Source organism: Ylistrum balloti, unplaced genomic scaffold, assembly GCF_031769215.1.
Source record: "Ylistrum balloti isolate Yb309-2 unplaced genomic scaffold, AGI_CSIRO_Ybal_v1 Utg369578, whole genome shotgun sequence".
NCBI lineage: Eukaryota > Metazoa > Mollusca > Bivalvia > Pectinida > Pectinidae > Ylistrum > Ylistrum balloti.
In genome coordinates, this window is record NW_026781870.1 from 100,542 (window position 1) to 126,336 (window position 25,795).

At 36.8% G+C, this 25,795-nt stretch overlaps 1 protein-coding gene across 2 annotated transcripts; it reads left to right on the plus strand.

The window, feature by feature from the left end:
- The first annotated feature begins 1,708 nt into the window (after positions 1-1,708).
- LOC132543001 (phosphatidylinositol-glycan-specific phospholipase D-like) lies at positions 1,709-25,348 on the plus strand. 2 transcript variants are annotated; one of them, XM_060206457.1, is made up of 24 exons: positions 1,709-1,792; positions 3,650-3,708; positions 3,988-4,066; positions 4,493-4,590; positions 5,799-5,909; positions 6,071-6,119; positions 6,266-6,329; positions 8,040-8,147; positions 8,262-8,289; positions 8,786-8,925; positions 11,552-11,747; positions 12,161-12,312; positions 12,604-12,716; positions 13,171-13,262; positions 16,117-16,230; positions 19,429-19,506; positions 19,890-20,040; positions 21,218-21,276; positions 21,504-21,586; positions 22,011-22,353; positions 23,020-23,119; positions 23,399-23,505; positions 23,959-24,036; positions 24,673-25,348. In XM_060206457.1, exons 1-24 carry the CDS (start codon positions 1,747-1,749, stop codon positions 24,805-24,807), a joined length of 2,583 nt encoding a protein of 860 aa, XP_060062440.1. In that variant the 5' UTR covers positions 1,709-1,746; the 3' UTR covers positions 24,808-25,348. The 2 variants fall into 2 exon arrangements, with proteins under 2 accessions (XP_060062440.1, XP_060062448.1); XM_060206465.1 differs by lacking the exons at positions 1,709-1,792; positions 4,493-4,590.
- The last annotated feature ends 447 nt before the right edge of the window (positions 25,349-25,795 follow it).

Below are 25,795 nucleotides of genomic sequence, written 5' to 3' on the forward strand. Positions count from 1 at the left end.
TAATAGCCACGATAAATAAATAAGCCTCATAGATTTCGAAATGAAGGCCCTAAGCAATCGATGACGAGTCCCCAGAGGACAGCTGTATGTCGCAATTTGATTCATTACTTGGCTCTACTCTCTCTAACTCTAAATTTGTATTAAAAGGCCCGGGCCGTGCCAGCTTCATATTCTGTAAAAAAAAAAAAAAAAGAATCTTGTTTCAAGAAACTTGTTAGATAAAGCGGGACGGTTATGATAAGATCTTGCATTGTACATTTTGGAAGCAATACCGTCTGCATCAACATACCTCTTCAATCAATGTTTAGTAAGCCTAATGTTTCAGCAGAACTTGTCTAGATACTCCAATTCGCCCATAGTATTATTGTCATCAGTGTGTACAAAATACAAGAAAGTTTATTCTCTATCGTATACAATAAAACATGTGTAACATTAGCTCAGCAAAGATATTATAACGGCAAATATATACAAATATAACACGATAAACAAAAATCACAGGAGGAATATTGAAATAAAATTCTGCAAAGCATGCATAATGTAATAGGCATGGTATCAACATAAAAGTTATCACAGTGAGTTAAAGGTACACAGTACAACTAAAAAAATTCATAGCTTATGAAATTACACAATTTAATTATTATCACAGAACTATAAATCATTTAGATATAGTATTTTGGTAAAAATCAGGAAATAATCAAGAACTTATATTGGTAGTCAAAATAATGTTGAGTAAGAAAAATAACGATAATAAAAAAACTAGTTTTAAGACACATAAAGCACGAGAAATGCCTGAATAGCAAAACCACAACCTAGTAAATCGGCAATATTACTGAAAGTCAAAGAGCAGGTGGTTGGGCCAGTCCCTACCGACCAAATTCGGCCAGATTAAGCAGTAGAGAATACAATTGTAAATATAACAGCCAAAAGAGATCAATCAAATAATCTTTTCACAGATAAAGCAAGTACAAATGGGACCATCCCAGGTGTGGTCAGCCTCCAGAATTCTGGAAAGTATTCACATGTACATTTGGGAGGCTGTTCTACAACCCGACAGCCTTATAAGAGAATGATTTTGTCCATTCCTTGAAGATTTTATTCCTGGAATTTAGTCTCTCCTGAAATCATACGCAGATTTTAAAAATTTTACTAAATCGTGTATAGGTTCAGGGACAGCTTGTATTATGAGTAAACATCACAAACTTCTTTCAGGTAATTCTGTTAGAGAGAATTCTAACTTAATCGTATCTGCTCTAAGGAGAGGTGAACTCGTATTGAAACGCATTTCAGCTAAAGTGGCAGCATTCAAAAGAAAATGACACTCGCAATATATTTGGAATACACAAATCCTGTTTATATCATGCTTTATTCGTTTTTATTTCAAAGAATGTGGTTGTTGATTGATATTCTTTTTTCTTTGATAAACTCAATCATAATTTGAACGCATCATTATTTCTGGATATAAGACAGGAAACAATCTGCTACTTATACACTGTATCCCCTCGCGTAGTGTTAAACATCAAAATCAAAATGTAAACACAATTTTCAAATTTAAAAACTTGTGTGGTAAAATTATTCCACGGACGAAGAAGTACATATTTCAATATTTATTATAGAAAGTATGTCAAAGTTTGTTAACTCGACTCTGTTCACCATGTCTCACATGACCGCCACGTGACCAAACAGAGTATGGACAAAATGGCGGCGCGCTGTCGGGCCTTACTTTCTCTGTTATTGCCTCTGTCGTTTATGTTGTATGTGGGCGGTTGTGGCATAACAACACACATTGTCATTTGTGGGTACACATGGAACTTGATTGTAAAACTTATGTAAATTAATTAAATATTGTCTATCCAAATTTATACGAAGTGAAACGACGAAAAGTAATAAAATTCAATATATAACTTGCAACAGTCGGCAACTCTAACCCTTAGCTACTCTGTTTCACACTATAAGTTGACACTTGTTGGATAGTCTTCTTATTTTTCGTAATTTCATTTAATACTAACAACCCTAGGGAAAGTTGTTCGTACAAACTCTTGTGGCAGACTTTGGGATCTGCACCCATTCCTGTTGTGAGAATATAACTTACATTATATCAAATTACAGTCGTAAAATAGTAAAGGAAACGGAATTCTACAAATCACAATGTTCATTGACAATATTTGTATAAGTGTTGGTTCTTTACATACATGTATGTACACATATATTATGTGATATTATGTACACGGATGTGATTAACTTTGATACAAAATGTACCCAAGGATAAGCTGGCAGGCGTCCTACATTCTATATAGCTACATTATGTATCAGTACTATGTTGTTTGTATGCGTATTTTGGTCACATAAGACATTCATGGATGTACATGTTCATGAAATTATTCTGTGTATAGTATGGCAGTTCAAATATCCTAAAGACGTCCGAGGACCTGTAGTCTCAACTTCACTAAAACCGCTTCTCTTCCATGAATGCACATGTAATTGTTCAGTCAAATTAAAGGGAAGAAGTTCAAAGGTTAAGCAAGTAAATAAGAGTTTTTTTTTTGGGTTTTTTGGCAATTCAATGTCTTATTGTCCCAGAACAAAATTATTGACTACTGCAGGGTTGGGACCCTGGATTCAGCATCTGTACAAATATGTCCTCATGCAAAGTGCTCTCTTTCAACACTATAATGACATTCATTCATTTGTCATTTGTTCGTTTGTTTGTACATTCATTTATTCATTCATTCATTCATTCATTCATTCATTCAGATCTTCCTATAATTAGTACGTTATTCATTCTGTAATTCATTCATTCAATTTGTAATTTATACATTCATTATTCAACTCATTCATTCATCGAGAAATAAATTTATTCTTATTAATAGACTTTGCAGTGAGCTTTATCTCAAAATCATTCATTCTTGTTTACAAGTCTGACAAAATATTGCCCAGAGATAACATATAAAATAGATGAGGAAGGTAATATAAGTGTGTACCTCTTGACAAGTCAACTGGACACTGAATAATCCACCCATTGAGCCAAAAACAATATACTGTACATATTAACTTTCATCAACAAGGGGAGAGAACTTACCTTTTACTGAAGAATTACAGTATTCCTTTGTTTTCCCTAAGAGTATATGTTATTCAAAGATTGTTCAAAAACACACCATTTATTCTGGAAGAGAAGTAATGGTCCATTTCTTCCTGATATATTTCTGCAATTTCATTGATTTTGCAAAAACAATTTTACACATTCTGGAAAATGGAATGGAGTTTTTCATGTGATTATAATATATACAATGTTTTATGAAAGTGAATCAGGGTCAATCTCAACCAATCAAACGAAAAGGTGCAATATCTTTCAATGTTCAGCCATGAGATAATTTCTTCCCTCAGGACAAAAAAAACCAATTTAACCAATAAACAAAACTGAAGAATCATATTTAAGACTATAGATTATAGAACACAATATGCAGGTAATCATATTAGAGTAGGAGAGGTCTGATACCTTTTCCTTCAATGAAAACAATGCTATAGCTAATAATCAGGAAATTGATCAACAAATTGATAATTATTATTTTCATGAGAGGTATGACTATTTTTTCATTTTTATTATTCTCAATTAATTTATTCTTAATATATCTTTTTAAAATCTTTTGTACAGCTGAAAGAGCACAGGCAAATTTCGGTAACATTGGTCCTTCACATGTTGATTATAAAGAGGTTTGTATTTTTTGACATATGATATGAAACACATAGTTTTTAGTTTGTCATGCTTTTGGATTGTTTAGAAAATGAATTGGCTATTCTGATATACAAGATCTTAATATCATTAGGCACTAGCATCCAGCACTTTTTTCTTTTTAAGAAGAAAATGAAATAAGATATGTAACCAATTTTTTATAAAGAATTTTGGAACTCTTTAAATGCATATAGCTTATAATTATGATCTAAGTTTTTTTTATCATTAATGGAAACTTGTGAATGATTGTCCAACTTCAGATTATAACCAAGCATCATGATGCCTTTATGGCTGGTAGTCCGTACCCTGATGCCTTCTACAGTTCTCTGTGTGATAAAGGTAATCCTGAAAAATCTGTATCATTTCCTATATAAATGTATACATTATAATTTATCTTCAATAAGAGAAATAAATCATTAGTAGTTTATAGAATCTTTACTTTTTGGTGATTATGTTTTAGGTGAAACTTTCGTCTTTGAAAATGTTTCTTTCACTATACCTAAATAAATAAATACATTTAATCTGACCTGTTCAAGTTTTCAAATAAACATCTTTAAATTCACCAGTTTCACCCTCCTGGCCAGAGCTAATTAGATGGTAAGAAGTCAATAAGTCCGCTTTTGTTCATGATTATACTTAAATTTTCAAAAATAAGAAAACTGGGAAGAGGAGAAACTGTTATTAAAACAGAAGGAAAAAAAAGTGTATTTTAAATCACTTTAATAGGAAAATCAAATTCTTTTGAAATTGAATCTTTTATCTCAGGAAATTACCACAATGTGTCTGAGGACACTCACTGGTCTGGTTTTCTTAATGCAACCATCAACTACATCAGGAATCATTATCCTCAACCCTGGGACACGGTAGGTGTTATTGTCTTTTCTCCTGAGACATAGTAGGTGTCACCCTCCTCCACCCTGGGACACGGTAGGTGTCACCCTCCTCAATCCTGGGACAAGGTAGGTGTCACCCTCCTCAACTTTGAGACACAGTAGGTGTTATTGTCTTTTCTCCTGAGACATAGTAGATGTTATCCTCCTCAGCCCTACATGACATAAAAGGTGTCGCCTTCCTCAACCCTGGGACAATTTTGGTGTCGCCCTCCTAAGCCCTATAAGACATAATAGATGTCACCCTCCTCAACCCTGGGACATGGTATCTGTCAATCTTCTTAACTCTTGGACATGGTAGGTGTCACTGCCCTCAACCATGGGACATGGTAGGTGTCGCCCTGCTCAGTCCTATAGGACATAAAAGGTGTCACCCTCCTCAACCCTGGGACATGGTAGGCACCACCCTCCTCAACCCTGGGACATAGTAGGTATCACCCTCCTCAACCCTGGGACAATTTAGGTGTCACCCTTCTCAACCCTGGAACATAGTAGGTATCACCCTCCTCAACCATTGAACATGGTATATGTTAATCTCCTTAACTGTTGGACATGGTAGTTGTCACCCTCCTCAACCCTGGGACATGGTAGGCACCACCCTCCTCAACCCTGGGACATAGTAGGTATCACCTTCCACAACCCTGGGACAATTTAGGTGTCACCCTCCTCAGTCCCAGTTAGTAGGTATCACCCTCCACAACCCTGGGACAATTTAGGTGTCACCCTCCTCAACCCTGGGACATAGTAGGTATCACCCTCCTCAACCATTGAACATGGTATATGTTAATCTCCTTAACTGTTGGACATGGTAGGTGTCACCCTCCTCAACAATGGAACATGGTATTTGTCAATCTCCTTAAATCTTGGACATTTTAGGTGTATTGGTCCTCATCCCTGGGACATTGTAAATGTCACAGTCCTCAGTATTATGTAACTGTCACTGTCCTCAACATTAGGTCACACCTATAGTGGATCAGTTGCCAGTTTATTTGTTCTGAATGATGAATATTTGGGAGATATCCCCCTTTTTCCTTTGATGTTTATGCTGACTGTTTAAAACTTGTTTGTATTACAAGACCATTGAGAAACTAGTGGTACATTGTACCACTGTTTTAGGGTTAGAGTTGTCTTCCCTTACTCATTTGAAACCAATGTTGAATGTTACCTTGTTTGTATTACAGGCCACAGAGAAACTGGTAGCCTTCATGTTTGGGGTTGTCTCCCACCAAGTGTCTGATGTTGTATGGCACAGTCTCGGCATGGACCAGGGCTTCATCACTGCCATGGGAATGGTGAGTGTATAAACGATTTATATTGTCTGTTGAAAAAGTGAAGTTAAGGATTTTCCTTGAATAAAAAACGTCTGAGAAAATATATTGAGTTGCCTAACATCTTTTAACAAGAATCAATATGATAGAAGAACTGATTAACATGTTTGTTTAACTTTATCTAGGAAAACTTTCATGGCTCCTACAGTGATGCTCGCTCAGCTGCTGATTTCGGTAAGTCAGATGTAAATCAGTTTGAAAACTGATTAAAGAAAGGATTTTAATTAAAGATGGTCCCTTTAAAGGTCAATATTTTCAGATGATAATTGGCTTTGTTCAATCAGCAAAAATAATTATTAAGATACTTGTTTTGTTTCTAGGTGGAGATGTAATGAACCTGTATGATATGGATGTTACACTGTTCATGGATCCTCTCAAGGAATGGTAAGTCAAATCTGTTTCTGATGTTTACATTGACTCTATGATGGAATGAATGGAGCGTCAAAATCTATTTGATGTTTGCATGGACCCCCTGAAGGAATGAATGGTATGTTGAAATCAGTATTATGTTTACATGGCCCATTTAAAATAATGAATGGTGAGTCACATTCTGTTTACATGGACCTTTTAGAGTAGTGAGTGGTGAGTCACATTCTGTTTGATGTTTACATGGACCTTTTAGAGTAATGAATGGCGAGTCACATTCTGTTTACTGTTTACATACCTTTTAGAGTAGTGAGTGGTGAGTCACATTCTGTTTTATGTTTACATGGACCTTTTAGAGTAGTGAGTGATGAGTCACATTCTGTTTGATGTTTACATGGACCTTTTAGAGTAGTGAGTGCTGAGTGACATTCTGTTTGGTGTTTACATACCTTTTAGAGTAGTGAGTGGTGAGTCACATTCTGTTTTATGTTTACATGGACCTTTTAGAGTAGTGAGTGGTGTGTCACATTCTGTTTGATGTTTACATGGACCTTTTAGAGTAGTGAGTGCTGAGTGACATTCTGTTTGGTGTTTACATGGACCTTTTAGAGTAGTGAGTGCTGAGTGACATTCTGTTTGGTGTTTACATGCCTTTTAGAGTAGTGAGTGGTGAGTCACATTCTGTTTGATGTTTACATGGACCTTTTAGAGTAGTGAGTGGTGAGTCACATTCTGTTTGATGTTTACATGGACCTTTTAGAGTAGTGAGTGGTGAGTCACATTCTGTTTGATGTTTACATGGACCTTTTAGAGTAGTGAGTGCTGAGTGACATTCTGTTTGGTGTTTACATACCTTTTAGAGTAGTGAGTGGTGAGTCACATTCTGTTTTATGTTTACATGGACCTTTTAGAGTAGTGAGTGGTGTGTCACATTCTGTTTACTGTTTACATGGACCTTTTAAAGTAATGAATGGTGAGTCACATTCTGTTTGATGTTTACATGGACCTTTTAAAGTAATGCATGGTGAGTCACATTCTGTTTGATGTTTACATGGACCTTTTAGAGTAGTGAGTGGTGAGTCACATTCTGTTTGATGTTTACATGGACCTTTTAGAGTAATGAATGGTGAGTCACATTCTGTTTGATGTTTACATGGACCCTTTAGAGTAGTGAGTGGTGAGTCACATTCTGTTTGATGTTTACATGGACCTTTTAGATTAGTGAGTGGTGAGTCACATTCTGTTTGATGTTTACATGGACCTTTTAAAGTAATGAATGGTGAGTCACATTCTGTTTGATGTTTACATGGACCCTTTAGAGTAGTGAGTGGTGAGTCACATTCTGTTTGATGTTTACATGGACCTTTTAAAGTAATGAATGGTGAGTCATATTCTGTTTGATGTTTACATGGACCTTTAAGAGTAATGAATGGCGAGTCACATTCTGTTTACTGTTTACATACCTTTTAGAGTAGTGAGTGGTGAGTCACATTCTGTTTGATGTTTACATGGACCTTTAAAGTAATGAATGGTGAGTCACATTCTGTTTGTGTGAATTGTGATTTGACTGACACTCTGGATTCATTGGGATAAGCCTGCCTGCCTTTTAATTAGTTAATTAATTGATAAATCACCTAATATCAGTGTATGTAGGTTTTCCTTATATGTAGTTTTTTAATGATATATACAACAAATATTTTCAATGAAATATTTTGATATGTATGATAGGTATGTTCCTGTAGATGACCTGACAAGGATTTATCAGGAGTTTTATGGTACGACCAGGATCACCAGTCCAGTCATCGACAACTGTTCTACTTTACTCCTTGTAGGAGGGTGAGCATTCTGACTTTATATGAAACAGGTGATTTCTTCTTTGTATCAGTGATAATTCCCAAGCTTTGAATAATATTAACAAGTAAACAGGTTATGAATACATTATAATTACAGGTATGCTGAGATCGCTGGTGGCTCAGATGTAAGTATCACAGTTCATTGTCTGTATATAGTCATGTGGGGTACATGACTAGAAGTACATGTGTGTGTCCTGGAGTGTTTTTCACAAGGATGATGGACAGCAACCCGGGGCAGTTTAATTGTATCTAAGGAAGCTGAGAAACTGATCGTCTTGTGCACCAATGGCTGTGTTGTTGGTCAAGAAACTTAACCCAAAATACTTTGGATGACAGGTGGCACACCTCCCTTAGGTTGTGAAGGGCATAGCTACTAGCTACTAGACAAGGAGATAAACCCAGCAAAAAAAACAACAAAATTACATATTAAGATTAGACTGTAAATCAAACATTTTTGAATGATGTATAGTTTTCATATGGCATGCCTGATGGTCAGTCATAGTATTAAACAGATTGTTAATTTCCATAGTGTCAATGATTCTCACAATAAAACTTAAATTGATTCATACCAAAGTCTGTTGTATGATATCATACAAAAATAATGTGACATTGGTTTGACAGGCATATGCTGCTGTTGCCAATACCAGTCCATTTCTTGTTGATGAATACCTTGATTACTTCCTGGGCGGAGTTAGAGACATGGCAGGTTGGTCAGCTCGACTGTGGAACCGCACCATCACCATGCTGGAGAACGGCACCAGGTCAGTAATACAACTTTAAACATTATACTATTTCACCAGCAATGAGCCTATGGTTGGTACTAAGCTCACCAAAAATGTACTGCCTTTGAAAAATAGTTGAGAATCTTAGTTGTAGTTTTCTGATGTGATGTCTACAGGTTGTGGTGTTGAGAGCCTTAGTTGGAGTTTTCTGATGTGATGTCCACAGGTTGTGGTGGTGAGAGCCTTAGTTGTAGTTTTCTGATGTGATGCCCACAGGTTGTGGTGGTGAGAGCCTTAGTTGGAGTTTTCTGATGTGATGTCTACAGGTTGTGGTGTTGAGAGCCTTAGTTGGAGTTTTCTGATGTGATGTCCACAGGTTGTGGTGTTGAGAGCCTTAGTTGGAGTTTTCTGATGTGATGTCCACAGGTTGTGGTGTTGAGAGCCTTAGTTGGAGTTTTCTGATGTGATGTCCACAGGTTGTGGTGTTGAGAGCCTTAGTTGGAGTTTTCTGATGTGATGTCCACAGGTTGTGGTGTGGAGAGCTTTAGTTGTAGGTTCTGATGTGATGTCCACAGGTTGTGGTGTTGAGAGCCTTAGTTGGAGTTTTCTGATGTGATGTCCACAGGTTGTGGTGTGGAGAGCTTTAGTTGTAGGTTCTGATGTGATGTCCACAGGTTGTGGTGTTGAGAGCCTTAGTTGGAGTTTTCTGATGTGATGCCACAGGTTGTGGTGTTGAGATCCTTATTTATAGGTTTCTGATGTGATGTCCACAGGTTGTGGTGGTGAGAGCCTTAGATGGAGTTTTCTGATGTGATGTCCACAGGTTGTGGTGTTGAGAGCTTTAGTTGCAGTTTTCTGATGTAATGTCCACAGGTTGTGGTGGTGAGAGCCTTAGTTGCAGTTTTCTGATGTGATGTCCACAGGTTGTGGTGTTGAGAGCTTTAGTTGCAGTTTTCTGATGTAATGTCCACAGGTTGTGGTGTGGAGCGCCTTAGTTGTAGTTTTCTGATGTGATGTCCGCAGGTTGTAGTGTTGAGAGCCTTAGTTGGAGTTTTCTGATGTGATGTCCACAGGTTGTGGTGTGGAGAGCTTTAGTTGTAGGTTCTGATGTGATGTCCACAGGTTGTGGTGTTGAGAGCCTTAGTTAAAGTTTTCTGATGTGATGCCACAGGTTGTGGTGTTGAGATCCTTATTTGTAGGTTTCTGATGTGATGTCCACAGGTTGTGGTATTGAGAGCTTTAGTTGTAGTTTTCTGATGTGATGTCCACAGATTGTGGTGTTGAGATCCTTAGTTGGAGTTTTCTGATGTGATGTCCACAGGTTGTGGTGTGGAGAGCTTTAGTTGTAGTTTTCTGATGTGATGTCCACAGGTTGTGGTGTGGAGAGCCTTAGTTGGAGTTTTCTGATGTGATGTCCACAGGTTGTGGTGTTGAGAGCTTTAGTTGCAGTTTTCTGATGTAATGTCCACAGGTTGTGGTGTTGAGAGCCTTAGTTGGAGTTTTCTGATGTGATGCCCACAGGTTGTGGTGTTGAGAGCTTTAGTTGGAGTTTTCTGATGTGATGTCCACAGGTTGTGGTGTGGAGAGCCTTAGTTGCAGTTTTCTGATGTGATGTCCACAGGTTGTGGTGTTGAGATCTTTAGTTGCAGTTTTCTGATGTAATGTCCACAGGTTGTGGTGGTGAGAGCCTTAGTTGGAGTTTTCTGATGTGATGTCCACAGGTTGTGGTGTTGAGATCCTTAGTTGGAGTTTTCTGATGTGATGTCCACAGGTTGTGGTGTGGAGAGCTTTAGTGGTAGTTTTCTGATGTAATGTCCACAGGTTGTGGTGGTGAGAGCCTTAGTTGGAGTTTTCTGATGTGATGCCCACAGGTTGTGGTGTTGAGAGCCTTAGTTGGAGTTTTCTGATGTGATGCCCACAGGTTGTGGTGGTGAGAGCCTTAGTTGGAGTTTTCTGATGTGATGTCTACAGGTTGTGGTGTTGAGAGCTTTAGTTGGAATTTTCTGATGTGATGTCCACAGGTTGTGGTGTGGAGAGCCTTAGTTGCAGTTTTCTGATGTGATGTCCACAGGTTGTGGTGTTGAGAGCTTTAGTTGCAGTTTTCTGATGTGATGTCCACAGGTTGTGGTGTGGAGAGCTTTAGTTGCAGTTTTCTGATGTAATGTCCACAGGTTGTGGTGGTGAGAGCCTTAGTTGGAGTTTTCTGATGTGATGCCCACAGGTTGTGGTGTTGAGAGCCTTAGTTGGAGTTTTCTGATGTGATGCCCACAGGTTGTGGTGTGGAGCGCCTTAGTTGTAGTTTCTGATGTGATGTCCACAGGTTGTGGTGTTAAGAGCCTTGGTTGTAGTTTTTTGATGTGATGTCCACAGGTTGTAGTGTTGAGATCCTTAATTGCAGTTTGTGAAATCTCAACAAAAGTGTAGGGAGCAGTGTGGTAGATTGGTGTAGCTTGTTACAAATATATAAAATGTGACTGAATTGATGGAACCTTGGATAATCATGTAAGAGATACCTGTTCAGTTCCTGTTAAGAGCAGCCAGCAAAAAGTTTTTCCTGTTCTTTAATCTGCATTTTTTCTATTTCTTGTGTTGTATGGGTTAATTGTGTATATGTCGTGTGTTGTTTGTTTTTAACTTCAGGTAGAGTTTATTTTTTCTGTTTCAGTTCATGTGTGATCCCACACAATCCACTGTTTATCAACTGTAATGGGTCATCCTCACAAGAGTTTTACAGATTTCACAACAATAAGGAGAAGAATGGCTTCTTTCGACAGCCTGACCTACGTGGTCTTACACAGGATGATGTTATTGTGGAGAAGGCCTATAGGGGTATTCTTGTCAAACCAGGCCACAAGATCAGGGTAATCATTACAATTATTAGCAGCTTCTTTCTACATTGAAAGCATCTTGACCAACAAACAACAATGAAAAAGTCCTTATCCCTTTATCAGCAGAATCTGAAGTTTATTTTGAATTCCCTTGACACCTCCACTGTTGCTATTTTAGAGGGATTATAATTTAAACATTTTAACTGATGAAATGTAATCACCAAAAACATCTGATACTATTATATACTGGCAGCAGTTAATGTTCTTGTCTTCTACAGTATATACTTCCAGCAGCTCCTTTTCTCATCTTATATGTTACATACTGCCAGCAGTATTTGTCTCATATTGGTTTGTTCTGCCAAGTTTAATTGTAGCAAATTAAGTATCCATCTCTTTAAATGTTAGTTTCCTGGTAACCCATAATGATTTGTAAATATTTTGATAAGTCTTTATTAGAAAAGAGGAGGAATGCTATACTAACAAGGAGGAAGAGTATTATGGAGGAAAAGAAGAAAAGGAAGGAATTGGAACAACTAAGAGACAGTCCAAATATGATGGGTATCTACTACGCTCCTGACAGATTTGCTAAATTTGGATGGTAAATAATTACTGATGTTTCTTTAAAATTACCATGTCCCTTGTTTCACATTAAGAAATATGCAAGACCCATACATTGTGATAATTACTACATGCACTGGTACATCCAACTGTACTTGACATTTCTGAGTAATAATCATACTGTTTGATATTCATGTAATGTTGACCTACAAGAAAAACAATATGACCCACAAAAAATTATGCTTTGTGCATGTATACATTTGCTGAATGGTTTGTATCCAATACCTATCCACTGTGTATCCAATATTACTGGCAGCTTTTTCATTTATAGGTCACTTGCAGTTGGTGACATTAGTGGTGACGGTAATGATGATTTGGTGGTGGGGGCCCCTGGATATGGGGGCGGAGGCAGTCCTGACCAAGGCAGAGTGTATATTTTATATGGTGAGCTAACAATAGTTTAGACATGTGCATGGTTACAGGTTTTTCTTTTGTGTATCTTATAGGTGAATTCATATGTCCATACATTAATATTGATTTTTTAAAGTTTGGTATTAAGTTGTTTATATATAAATATAAAAGAAAAAACAATGAAAAAACAAAAACAAAGTACAGCAAAAAAAAGGTGAGCATCACATTATTTTACACTAAGAATACCGATATATGGTACTTCAAAATTGTCTGTTTCTGATTTAACTACAATATAGTACAGATATAATTGGTCAGATCTGTTGATGTGATAAAGTATGAATCCTAAGTACAAAATATATTTCATCAATATATAGAATGATAGTTGTCTCTCCTTAACCAATCAAGTGATCAATAACGTGCCTAAACCATAAACTTTTGATATATATGAAATTTGATTTTTTGCCCATTAATTATGCTATTTTGACAGGGTCGGATGATGGAATACCTGTTGCTCAAGGTGCCTTTTATGAACTTAATATGAATGAACAAGCAAATTGTACTCTACATGGCCCTCCACAGGTAACTAATATACAATTCTCCCCTGTCCTGTATCCTCCACACGTAACTAATATACAACAGTCCCCTGAGACCTCTACAGGTAACCAATACACAACAGTCCCCTGGGACCTCCACAGGCAACCAATATACAACAGTCCCCTGGGACCACCACAGGTAACCAATATACAACAGTCCTCCGGCACCTCCATAGGTAACTGATATACAATAGTCCCCCGGGACCTCCACAGGTAACTGATATACAACAGTCCCCCGGGACCTCCACAGGTAACTAATATACAATACTCCCCTGTATCCTCCACACGTAACTAATATACAATACTCCCCTGTATCCTCCACACGTAACTAATATACAATACTCCCCTGTATCCTCCACACATAACTAATATACAATACTCCCCTGTATCCTCCACACGTAACTAATATACAATACTCCCCTGTATCCTCCACACGTAACTAATATACAATACTCCCCTGTATCCTCCACACATAACTAAAATACAATACTCCCCTGTATCCTCCACACGTAACTAATATACAATACTCCCCTGTATCCTCCACACGTAACTAATATACAATACTCCCCTGTATCCTCCACACGTAACTAATATACAATACTCCCCTGTATCCTCCACACATAACTAATATACAATACTCCCCTGTATCCTCCACACGTAACTAATATACAATACTCCCCTGTATCCTCCACACGTAACTAATATACAATACTCCCCTGTATCCTCCACACATAACTAATATACAATACTCCCCTGTATCCTCCACACGTAACTAATATACAATACTCCCCTGTATCCTCCACACATAACTAATATACAATACTCCCCTGTATCCTCCACACATAACTAATATACAACTGTCCTCTGGGATCTCCATAGGTAACCAATACACAACAGTCTGCTGGATCCTCGATAGGTAACCGATATGCAACAATACACTGGGACCTCCCCAGGTACCCAATATACAACAATACACTAGGACCTCCCCAGGTACCCAATATACAACAATACACAAGGACCTCCCCAGGTTACCAATATACAACAATACACTGGGACCTCCCTAGGTAACCAATATACAACAATACACAAGGACCTCCCCAGGTACCCAATATACTACAATACACAAGGACCTCCCCAGGTACCCAATATACAACAATACACAAGGACCTCCCCAGGTACCGAATATACAACTATACACTAGAACCTCCCCAGGTAACCAATATACAACAATACACTGGGACCTCCACAGGTGACCAATATACAACAGTAGCCTGGGACCTCCATAGGTAACCAATATACAGCAGTTCCCTGGGACCACTGCAGGTAACCAATATAGAACAGTTCCCTGGGACCTCCACATGTAACTAACTTACAACAGTCCCCTGAGACCTCCACAGGTAACCAACAGTTCCCTGAGACCTCCACTGGTAACTTACTTACAATAGTCCCCTGGGACCTCCACAGGTAACTGATATACAATACTCCCCTGTATCCTCCACACGTAACTAATATACAATACTCCCCTGTATCCTCCACATGTAACTAATATACAACTGTCCTCTGGGATCTCCATAGGTAACCAATACACAACAGTCTGCTGGATCCTCGACAGGTAACCGATATACAACAATACACTGGGACCTCCCCAGGTACCCAATATACAACAATACACTAGGACCTCCCTAGGTAACCAATATACAACAATACACAAGGACCTCCCCAGGTAACCAATATACAACAATACACTAGAACCTCCCCAGGTAACCAATATACAATAATACACTGGGACCTCCCCAGGTACCCAATATACAACAATACTAACAGTTCCCTGGGACCTCCACTTGTAACTAACTTACAACAGTCCCCTGAGACCTCCACAGGTAACCAACAGTTCCCTGGGACCTCCACATGTAACTAACTTACAACAGTCCCCTGAGACCTCCACAGGTAACCAACAGTTTCCTGAGACCTCCACTGGTAACTTACTTACAACAGTCCCCTGGGACCTCCACAGGTAACTTACTTACAACAGCCCCCTGAGACCTCCACAGGTAACCAATATACAACAGACACCATGGCCCTTCACAGGTAACCAATATACAACAGCCCCCTGAGACCTCCACAGGTTACCAATATACAACAGACACCATGGCCCTTCACAGGTAACCAATATACAACAGCCCCCTGAGACCTCCACAGGTAACCAATATACAACAGACACCATGGCCCTTCACAGGTAACCAATATACAACAGTAGCCTTGGACCTCCATAAGTAACCAATATACAACAGTCCCCTGGAACCTTCACATGTAACTTACTTACAACAGTTTCCCAGGGACCTCCTCTAGGTATTAATATTCAACGCTATACCAGTGTCCTTCCCTGGTAACTAATATACAACAGTCCTCTATAGGCCCTTCATAGGTAACTAATTTAAAACATTGTACTGCAGGATATCTTCGCCCCAGGTTATTTTCGCCCTTGAACCATTTTACATTAATTCACCACAAGTTCATTATGCACTCTTGAGAATTATGTAACAGAGTTAACAAGTTTAACAAATTTTTGCCCCTCTCCCCTGGCCCCTTTCATAAATTATTCACCATCCCTATTCATTCATTGATAAAAAGGGCTTAAATTCAATGGAGACAAAATTCTGTCAGTGTACAATATTCCTCAGGACCTCCACAGGTTACTAATATACAACAGTCCCAGGATCTCGTCCTGTAATTAATATACAAGAGTCCCCTTGACCTCGAATGGTAACTAATATTACAACAGATACCTGTGAAGTGACCACTTGATGGTTATATTTATGACACCTGTTGTATATTTCCAGGCCCAGTCCCTGTTTGGTACATCGGTGGCTGTGTTAGATATTAACCAGGATGGAGATCTAGATGTGGCTGTAGGAGCTCCAGCATTCAGGAACCATGGACAACTTGACTACAATGTATGACTCTTGTTCTTGTATATACCTGTACAGTGCAGTATATACCTGTTCATTTTGATATATACCTGTACAATTTAGTACATACCCGTACAGTGCTATAGTATATACCTGTAAATATGACATCTTCTACAACAAAGAATTACTTTTTCCAAGTTATTGATTTTTTTTTGTGCATTTTCCAAGAACTATTTTGATGCCTGACAAATAGGCAATTAGATACCATTCCGATTCCAGAATGTAATGAAGCTAATACTATTTACTTTTGAATGTATGAAAATATGTAACATTTCATTTATTTTGATGTAAATTACAGGGAGCAGTATTTATCTACTATGGTAAACTGTGATGTCAATTACAGGGAACAGTATTTATCTGCTATGGTAAACTGTGATGTCAATTACAGGGAGCAGTATTTATCTACTATGGTAAACTGTGATGTCAATTACAGGGAACAGTATTTATCTGCTATGGTAAAGTGTGATGTCAATTACAGGGAACAGTATTTATCTGCTATGGTAAACTGTGATGTCAATTACAGGGAACAGTATTTATCTGCTATGGTAAACTGTGATGTCAATTACAGGGAGCAGTATTTATCTACTATGGTAAACTGTGATGTCAATTACAGGGAACAGTATTTATCTGCTATGGTAAACTGTGATGTCAATTACAGGGAGCAGTATTTATCTACTATGGTAAACTGTGATGTCAATTACAGGGAACAGTATTTATCTACTATGGTAAACTGTGATGTCAATTACAGGGAACAGTATTTATCTGCTATGGTAAAGTGTGATGTAAATTACAGGGAACAGTATTTATCTGCTATGGTAAACTGTGATGTCAATTTACAGGAGACTGTATTTATCTACTATGGTAAACTATGATGTCAATTTACAGGAGACAGTATTTATCTACTATGGTAAACTGTGATGTCAATTACAGGGAACAGTATTTATCTACTATGGTAAACTGTGATGTCAATTACAGGGAGCAGTATTTATCTGCTATGGTAAACTGTGATGTCAATTACAGGGAGCAGTATTTATCTACTATAGTAAAGTGTGATGTCAATTACAGGGAACAGTATTTATCTACTATGGTAAACTGTGATGTCAATTACAAGGAACAGTATTTATCTACTATGGTAAACTGTGATGTCAATTACAGGGAGCAGTATTTATCTACTATGGTAAACTGTGATGTAAATTACAGGGAGCAGTATTTATCTACTATGGTAAACTGTGATGTCAATTACAGGGAACAGTATTTATCTGCTATGGTAAACTGTGATGTCAATTACAGGGAGCAGTATTTATCTACTATGGTAAACTGTGATGTCAATTACAGGGAACAGTATTTATCTACTATGGTAAACTGTGATGTCAATTACAGGGAACAGTATTTATCTGCTATGGTAAACTGTGATGTCAATTACAGGGAGCAGTATTTATCTACTATGGTAAACTGTGATGTCAATTACAGGGAGCAGTATTTATCTACTATGGTAAAGTGTGATGTCAATTACAGGGAACAGTATTTATCTACTATGGTAAACTGTGATGTCAATTACAGGGAACAGTATTTATCTGCTATGGTAAACTGTGATGTCAATTACAGGGAACAGTATTTATCTACTATGGTAAACTGTGATGTCAATTACAGGGAGCAGTATTTATCTACTATGGTAAACTGTGATGTTAATAACAGGGAGCAGTATTTATCTACTATGGTAAACTGTGATGTTAATAACAGGGAGCAGTATTTATCTACTATGGTAAACTGTGATGTCTATTTACAGGGAGCAGTATTTATCTACTATGGTAAACTGTGATGTTAATAACAGGGAGCAGTATTTATCTACTATGGTAAACTGTGATGTCATTTACAGGGAGCAGTATTTATCTACTATGGTAAACTGTGATGTTAATAACAGGGAGCAGTATTTATCTACTATGGTAAACTGTGATGTCAATTACAGGGAGCAGTATTTATCTACTATGGTAAACTGTGATGTTAATAACAGGGAGCAGTATTTATCTACTATGGTAAACTGTGATGTTAATAACAGGGAGCAGTATTTATCTACTATGGTAAACTGTGATGTCAATTACAGGGAACAGTATTTATCTACTATGGTAAACTGTGATGTCAATTACAGGGAACAGTATTTATCTACTATGGTAAACTGTGATGTCAATTACAGGGAACAGTATTTATCTACTATGGTAAACTGTGATGTTAATAACAGGGAACAGTATTTATCTACTATGGTAAACTATGATGTCAGTTACAGGGAGCAGTATTTATCTACTATGGTAAACTATGATGTCAGTCACAGGGAACAGTATTTATCTACTATGGTAAACTGTGATGTCAATTACAGGGAGCAGTATTTATCTACTATGGTAAACTGTGATGTCAATTACAGGGAGCAGTATTTATCTACTATGGTAAACTGTGATGTCAATTACAGGGAGCAGTATTTATCTACTATGGTAAACTATGATGTCAGTTACAGGGAGCAGTATTTATCTACTATGGTAAACTGTGATGTCAATTACAGGGAGCAGTATTTATCTACTATAGTAAACTATGATGTCAGTTACAGGGAGCAGTATTTATCTACTATGGTAAACTATGATGTCAGTTACAGGGAGCAGTATTTATCTACTATGGTAAACTATGATGTCAGTCACAGGGAGCAGTATTTATCTACTATGGTAAACTATGATGTCAGTCACAGGGAACAGTATTTATCTACTATGGTAAACTGTGATGTCAATTACAGGGAGCAGTATTTATCTACTATGGTAAACTATGATGTCAGTTACAGGGAGCAGTATTTATCTACTATGGTAAACTATGATGTCAGTTACAGGGAGCAGTATTTATCTACTATGGTAAACTATGATGTCAGTCACAGGGAACAGTATTTATCTACTATGGTAAACTGTGATGTCAATTACAGGGAACAGTATTTATCTACTATGGTAAACTGTGATGTCAGTTACAGGGAGCAGTATTTATCTACTATGGTAAACTGTGATGTCAGTTACAGGGAGCAGTATTTATCTACTATGGTAAACTGTGATGTCAATTACAGGGAGCAGTATTTATCTACTATGGTAAACTGTGATGTCATTTACAGGGGGCAGTTTTTATCTACTTTATGGTAAATTGTGATGTCATTTACAGGGAGCAGTATTTATCTACTATGGTAAACTGAGACCTAATGCTACACTCTACCAACCAAATATAACAATCACCTGTAAGGTAAGATATAATATTGTCAGTGTTTTCATCTTCATATTATATCATAATTTTGTCTTCTTTCATTAATTTATAACTCTTCCCCTAGCTTCATTCACAAATTTACTGTTATCTTCAAATGACATTGAAGTTATTTGGCCACATGTACAGATTATGTGTAGGTGTATGTACAGCTGTCAAGGTACCAAATCACAACTGTGTATTATCTTATCCTCTGACATTCATAGCATTATAAATGAAATTTCATTTTGTAGTTTTAAGTTATGGTCTTGCAGCAGATATAAGGAAAGAGAAAGATTTCGTCTTCAAGTTTCATTATAAAAACAACAGTTCATACCTCCTGATACCTGATTAAACCTTTAACTTGCTGAACTTTCTTAATTCAGAGTCAGTACTGTAATCTTGGATTTACCATGACGACAGGTGACATTAACAAGGATAGTCACCATGACCTGTTGTTGGGGACACCATACTATCAGGTGGTGGCAAATCAGAGTGGCATTGTATCAGCCCTGCCCTCTAGTCATGCTTACTCAGGTCAGTATTCAACTCTCCAGTCAAGCTTACTCAGGTCAGTATTCAACTCTCCAGTCAAGCTTACTCAGGTCAGTGTGCAACCCTCAATTCAAGCTCACTCACATCAGTATTCAGCCCTGTAGTCAAAGTGTTCTCAGGTCAGTATTCATCTCACTAGTCAAGCTTACTTAGGTCAGTGTACAACCCTCATGTCAAGCTCACTCAGGTCAGTATTCATCTCACTAGTCAAGCTTACTTAGGTCAGTGTACAACTCTTTAGTCAAGCTTACTCAGGTCAGTATTCATCTCACTAGTCAAGCTTACTTAGGTCAGTGTCCAACTCTTTAGTCAAGCTTACTCAGGTCAGTATTCATCTCACTAGTCAAGCTTACTTAGGTCAGTATTCAACTCTCCAGTCAAGCTTACTCAGGTCAGTATTCAACTCTCCAGTCAAGCTTACTCAGGTCAGTGTGCAACCCTCAAGTCCAGCTTACTCAGGTCAGTATTCATCTCACTAGTCAAGCTTACTTAGGTCAGTGTACAACTCTTTAGTCAAGCTTACTCAGGTCAGTATTCATCTCACTAGTCAAGCTTACTTAGGTCAGTATTCAACTCTCCAGTCAAGCTTACTCAGGTCAGCATTCAACTCTCCAGTCAAGCTTACTCAGGTCAGTGTGCAACCCTCAAGTCCAGCTTACTCAGGTCAGTATTCATCTCTCTAGTCAAGCTTACTCAGGTCAGTATTCAACCCTCAAGTCCAGCTTACTCAGGTCAGTATTCAACTCTCCAGTCAAGTTTACTCAAACAAACAGTATCCAGCCCTCCATCCAGTCACACTTACAGAGGTCAGTCTTCAATCATCTAGTCAAGCTTACTCACATCAGTATTCAGCCCTGTAGTCAAAGTGTTCTCAGGTCAGTATTTAACTCTCTAGTCAAGCTTACTCACATCAGTATTCAGCCCTGTAGTCAAAGTGTTCTCAGGTCAGTATTTAACTCTCTAGTCAATCTTACTTAGGCCAGTTATCATTTTTCCAATTATATATTTCATTGGTTCTGGATTTGAAAGCAAAAAAATTCTATCTGACTAGTATGACATTTTCTGTTTTGATGTCAGTAGTAAAGTTCATCTCACTTTATTTGAAAGTGAGAGATAAATAATTGAGATAAAAACTGTAATAATTCTTTTTCCATTTCAGGACACCTGGTGATAACATTTGAATCTTTGATTGAAAAATGGAATTTACAAAATAAACAGGTATGTTTGATAGCTTTACATGTGTAGCATGATCAGTAAAAAGTGAAAGAATGATGTTTTGTTGACAAATTCACTATGTACTTTATCACCTTCAGCAAACAAAGTTTCATTAAAAGACATGCTAAATTATCAGGGTTTCCTTATATCATAAATATTTAGAACATATATCACTCCCTGTAATTCTTTATCAGTGCATTTAGCATGAGACAGGTGTATACTATTTACAGGCTTACAGCTGGTTTGGACACAATATCAGAGTACGAAATGGCCTGGTTATGGTGGGACAGCCTTACTTCAGGAAATGTAGTAGGTTTGTGACATTTAATTCATGCATATCACTTTAAGAATAAAACATTTTCTTTTCATTCTTCTTTTTATTACTGAAAATACATTTCTACATGTTTGATCAAGATTCCATTGAACACATAATGTATTATTGAGGAGACTTGGTTTATCCGTTGTTGTCCACCGCATTCCTCCTGTTCTCATTTTTAAAGTATGAAAAAAAAATGGCCAGTACATGAAGGAATTGGCCAGATATGTTTTGGTATATACTATATAAATAAGTATTTGTAATGAAAATTTCATGCATCTATGAAGCTGTTTTTATAATTACAACTTATCTTATAAAATATATCGTATTTGTAGTGGCTATTTTATATCTAAGTTACTTTATAATTCACTGATCAATTTTACATGAAGTGATTTTAATATACATCAATACTCTATCACAGACCTGACTGTCAGTTGACCCCATCTGACCTCCAGACTGTCGGGGCGCTGAACCTCTACAACCTGGGAATGACTTACAATATTTCTGGTCTCACTCTACATGGAGAACAGCAGTTTGACTTGGCAGGATACAGTGCTGATGTTGGTTTTCCCTACGATAATAAATCGCTGATCCTGGCTGTAGGTGTGGTGGGGCGTGATGCCTCTGGAACATACTTGACTGTGCCTGTCCACATCCACCAAGCAGGAGTAGTATTTGTGTATAACATTACAAACAATAACGTCCAACTTCTGGCTACCTTCACGGGCGACAGACAATTTGGCAGGTTCGGCATTTTTGTCAAGGTATAGTATTTATAGCTGTTTGGAGGATGTGCAACACTAAAGAATTAAAAATTGCGCAGACTGAAGAAATCTGATTGTGTCTTGTCTGAAATGATATAAATAGAGAACCTTACATGAGGATTTATGTAACAAAGAATTTATAAACTGAACAAGTTCAATAATTTAAGGTGTCAAGGCTCTTTAGAGATTCATGTGAAGTCATCAAGACATGATTTATTTATGGCGTCACGATAGTGTTACACTTATATTATGCCTGTGCTTTAAGAAAGAGTGTATGTATGACATTGCTGTGTACGACACAACACAACCAGGACAGTTGTGCGATATAGTGATTTCCAACATTACTGGGATAATTTCCAATTTAAAAATTATTGAAATCATACTTATAATAATGAAATCATTTGTTTCAACATCAATCGATCAGAAATTCTCTTACAATTAATTCCAGGTTTTTAGTTTTGATACTTTGTGTAAAGAGGTTGGAATTTAGTCAAATGGTAATAATGATGCCTTTATGCACAACAGTCAATATTTAATCTGTTATGTAGATATACCCAAATTCTTAGCATGGTTTTAATAACTGATTTATGTACTGCCTTTTGGCAGGCCCCAAATCTGAATAGACTGTTTATTGATGCCTGTAGATTCAATTTGTTTTGTGTACAGTTTGAAGATGTAAACGCGGATGGTATAGATGATCTAATGATTGGAGCGCCACGACGTAATTATGACGCTACAGACATTGTACCACGATGGTTCTCAGAAGGTTTGTGAACTCTCTTTCCCAACACTCATACATTCTGTAATTGTAACAGGGGTATAACAACAATGATACTGCTGCAGGGATGCTTTAAGGACTGATAGTTAATCAACCCATTGCTGATAAAGAGTAAAAACAAATAAAAATATATACATTATAACTTATAGATGAAAACATCTGATATCTTTCATTCAATACATGAGGTTACTATATTGTTTACATGTAAGAGATTATCAAAATTTGTTCGAAACATTAAAATGGCCATAATACTTGTTTTTCCTTCAGATTATGATGGTAAACTGTACATTTACTATGGGGGTAAATACTTTCCTAAGGGAAATGCTACTTATTCTACCAAGTGTGGTCAGTTCCAGCCATGTCCTCAGACAATGGTAGGTAACAAAAGCATCACATGTGTGTGACCTGTTTAAGCCTTATCCTCAAGATTGTGTGATCTGTCTGCGGACAAATTTAAGTAACTGAAATATTATACAACGGTAAGCGACTGAAATGTTTTATACCCTAAATGTGTGACCTGTTTTAGCCTTGCCTTCAATATTGTATGATCTGTCTTCAGACAACGGTAAGTGACTGAAATGTTAAATACCCTGAATGTGTAACCTGTTTTAGCCTTACCCTCAATATTGTATGATCTGTCTTCAGACAATGGTAAGTGACTGAAATTTTAAATACCCTGAATGTGTAACCTGTTTTAGTAAAACCCCTAATATTGTGTGACCTGTCCACAAAGGTATATGACAGAAATGATATATACCCTTAAGGTGTTGTTGTGACCAATAACTTTGGTTTTTGAAAATTTTTGTTTTTCAATTATGTGATTTCAGGCAAATTATACTGCTGAGGCGGATGGATACAAAGTAAAGCTAGGATATAGTGCTGCTATTATAAAAGCAAAAAATCGGGTAGGTATTTAAAAAAAAAAATGTCTTTAAATATCCAAATAAATGATTTGCACCAAATTGATAGCCTTTTGTCCCAGCATGGTACAGGCCCAAAATCAACACTGAATCTGTAGGTTAACATTTGACACCTGTGACCATGAAAGTGTGACCAAGTCATTTATTTGATTAGAGTAGGCAGCTCAATGCAGCATTCTACAGGCCCACAATTAGTTTTCTTGGCCTTTTGGTTCTCAAGTAGAATTTGTCTAAATATTTTGTGACAGTACTGATTAGTACTTCTGCTATACATGTACTTGATATGCCTAAACTATCACATTTTACATACTTTTGATAGATCTATAGGTATTTGGTAAAATTTTAAGTACTTGCTGAACTTCGAGCAATTAATTCATTATTTCTACTAGTACCCTTGATAAAACTTTTAGTTTTTAATTTTAAGTTTATTCTAATACAACAGAGATAAAAAATGTCTTCCATATTCTTCAATTTTGCATTCAAAAATATATTTTGTTGTATATTACAGGCTAAATTAGGAAAACAACTAATTATACAAGTAATTACAAAATATTGTCTTATTGAAAAATTGTGTGAGCACTCGAAAAGACAGATATCTCTTAAAAAATCTTTTATTTACAGAACAATATGGTGACCCCGGTGCTATTTGGTGACACACTCTTTGACAACAAGTCCTGTCCTACTGTTTATGTATACCGAATCAACACCACCACAACGCCATACGAAGAAGATATTGGGGATCATGGATTGAGTTGATAAAGTTTCCTTTATTAATGATATTATATTATAATAAGTTGTTAATTTGTTTTCTTAGAAATCCATATTTTTTAATCAAAGGCAATATTGAAAAGGGACCGGTGTCCAGGAGAAAAGATTTTATGATGACAAAGGGTTACTTATGATACGGGTATGATGAGAAAATGTACATTACCTTGTATAGTATTATGACAGAAAATATGTATGATGAGAGGAGATATGTATGATGACAGGAAATATGTATGATGAGAGGAGACATGTATGATGACAGGAAATATGTATGATTAGAGGAAATGTAATTTATAAGGAGAATTGCTTACAATTAAGGGAAGACAATTTATGATTGCAGAAATATTTATCAGACTATACAATTATGGTGAGAGGTAATATTTATCATGAAAGAGGATAGTGAGATACATATGATGAGAGATGTGAAATTAGCAAAGATTTCAAAGGAATCACCTGTCCAACCATGTAGATTTTTCCCAGTACTTTGTACACATTCCTTTTTTGTGCCAAAATAAAATGATAAACTAATTAATTAAGTTGATATTATTTGTGTTGAAAGTAATTGTTTTGAAGTAAATTGAGTTCATGTTTTAATGCATAAATACATGCATGCATGAAAATTGCCATTCTGTATCAGATGTTTATTACATATTGTATTTTCAAATATGATTTGAATTAAGATGACAAACCACATGGCTGCAGACGAAAACTGCCAGAAACATCACTTTCCAGTCTGACAACACTTGACTTTCATTGTTGATTGAAGATGTGTTCATTGAATCAGATTTAGCATTAGAATTATATTATAATGAATTGATGGTAAGTATTTGAAAAACTATGTTGTATTGTTAAAGATGAATATCGTTTGGTCTTAATTTCTAATTTTTACAGAGATTTATAAATTTAGCTTTAACTTTAGCATAAATTACCATGATAATAACAAAACCATCCATGTTATTTAGTGTTACCAATAAAAACA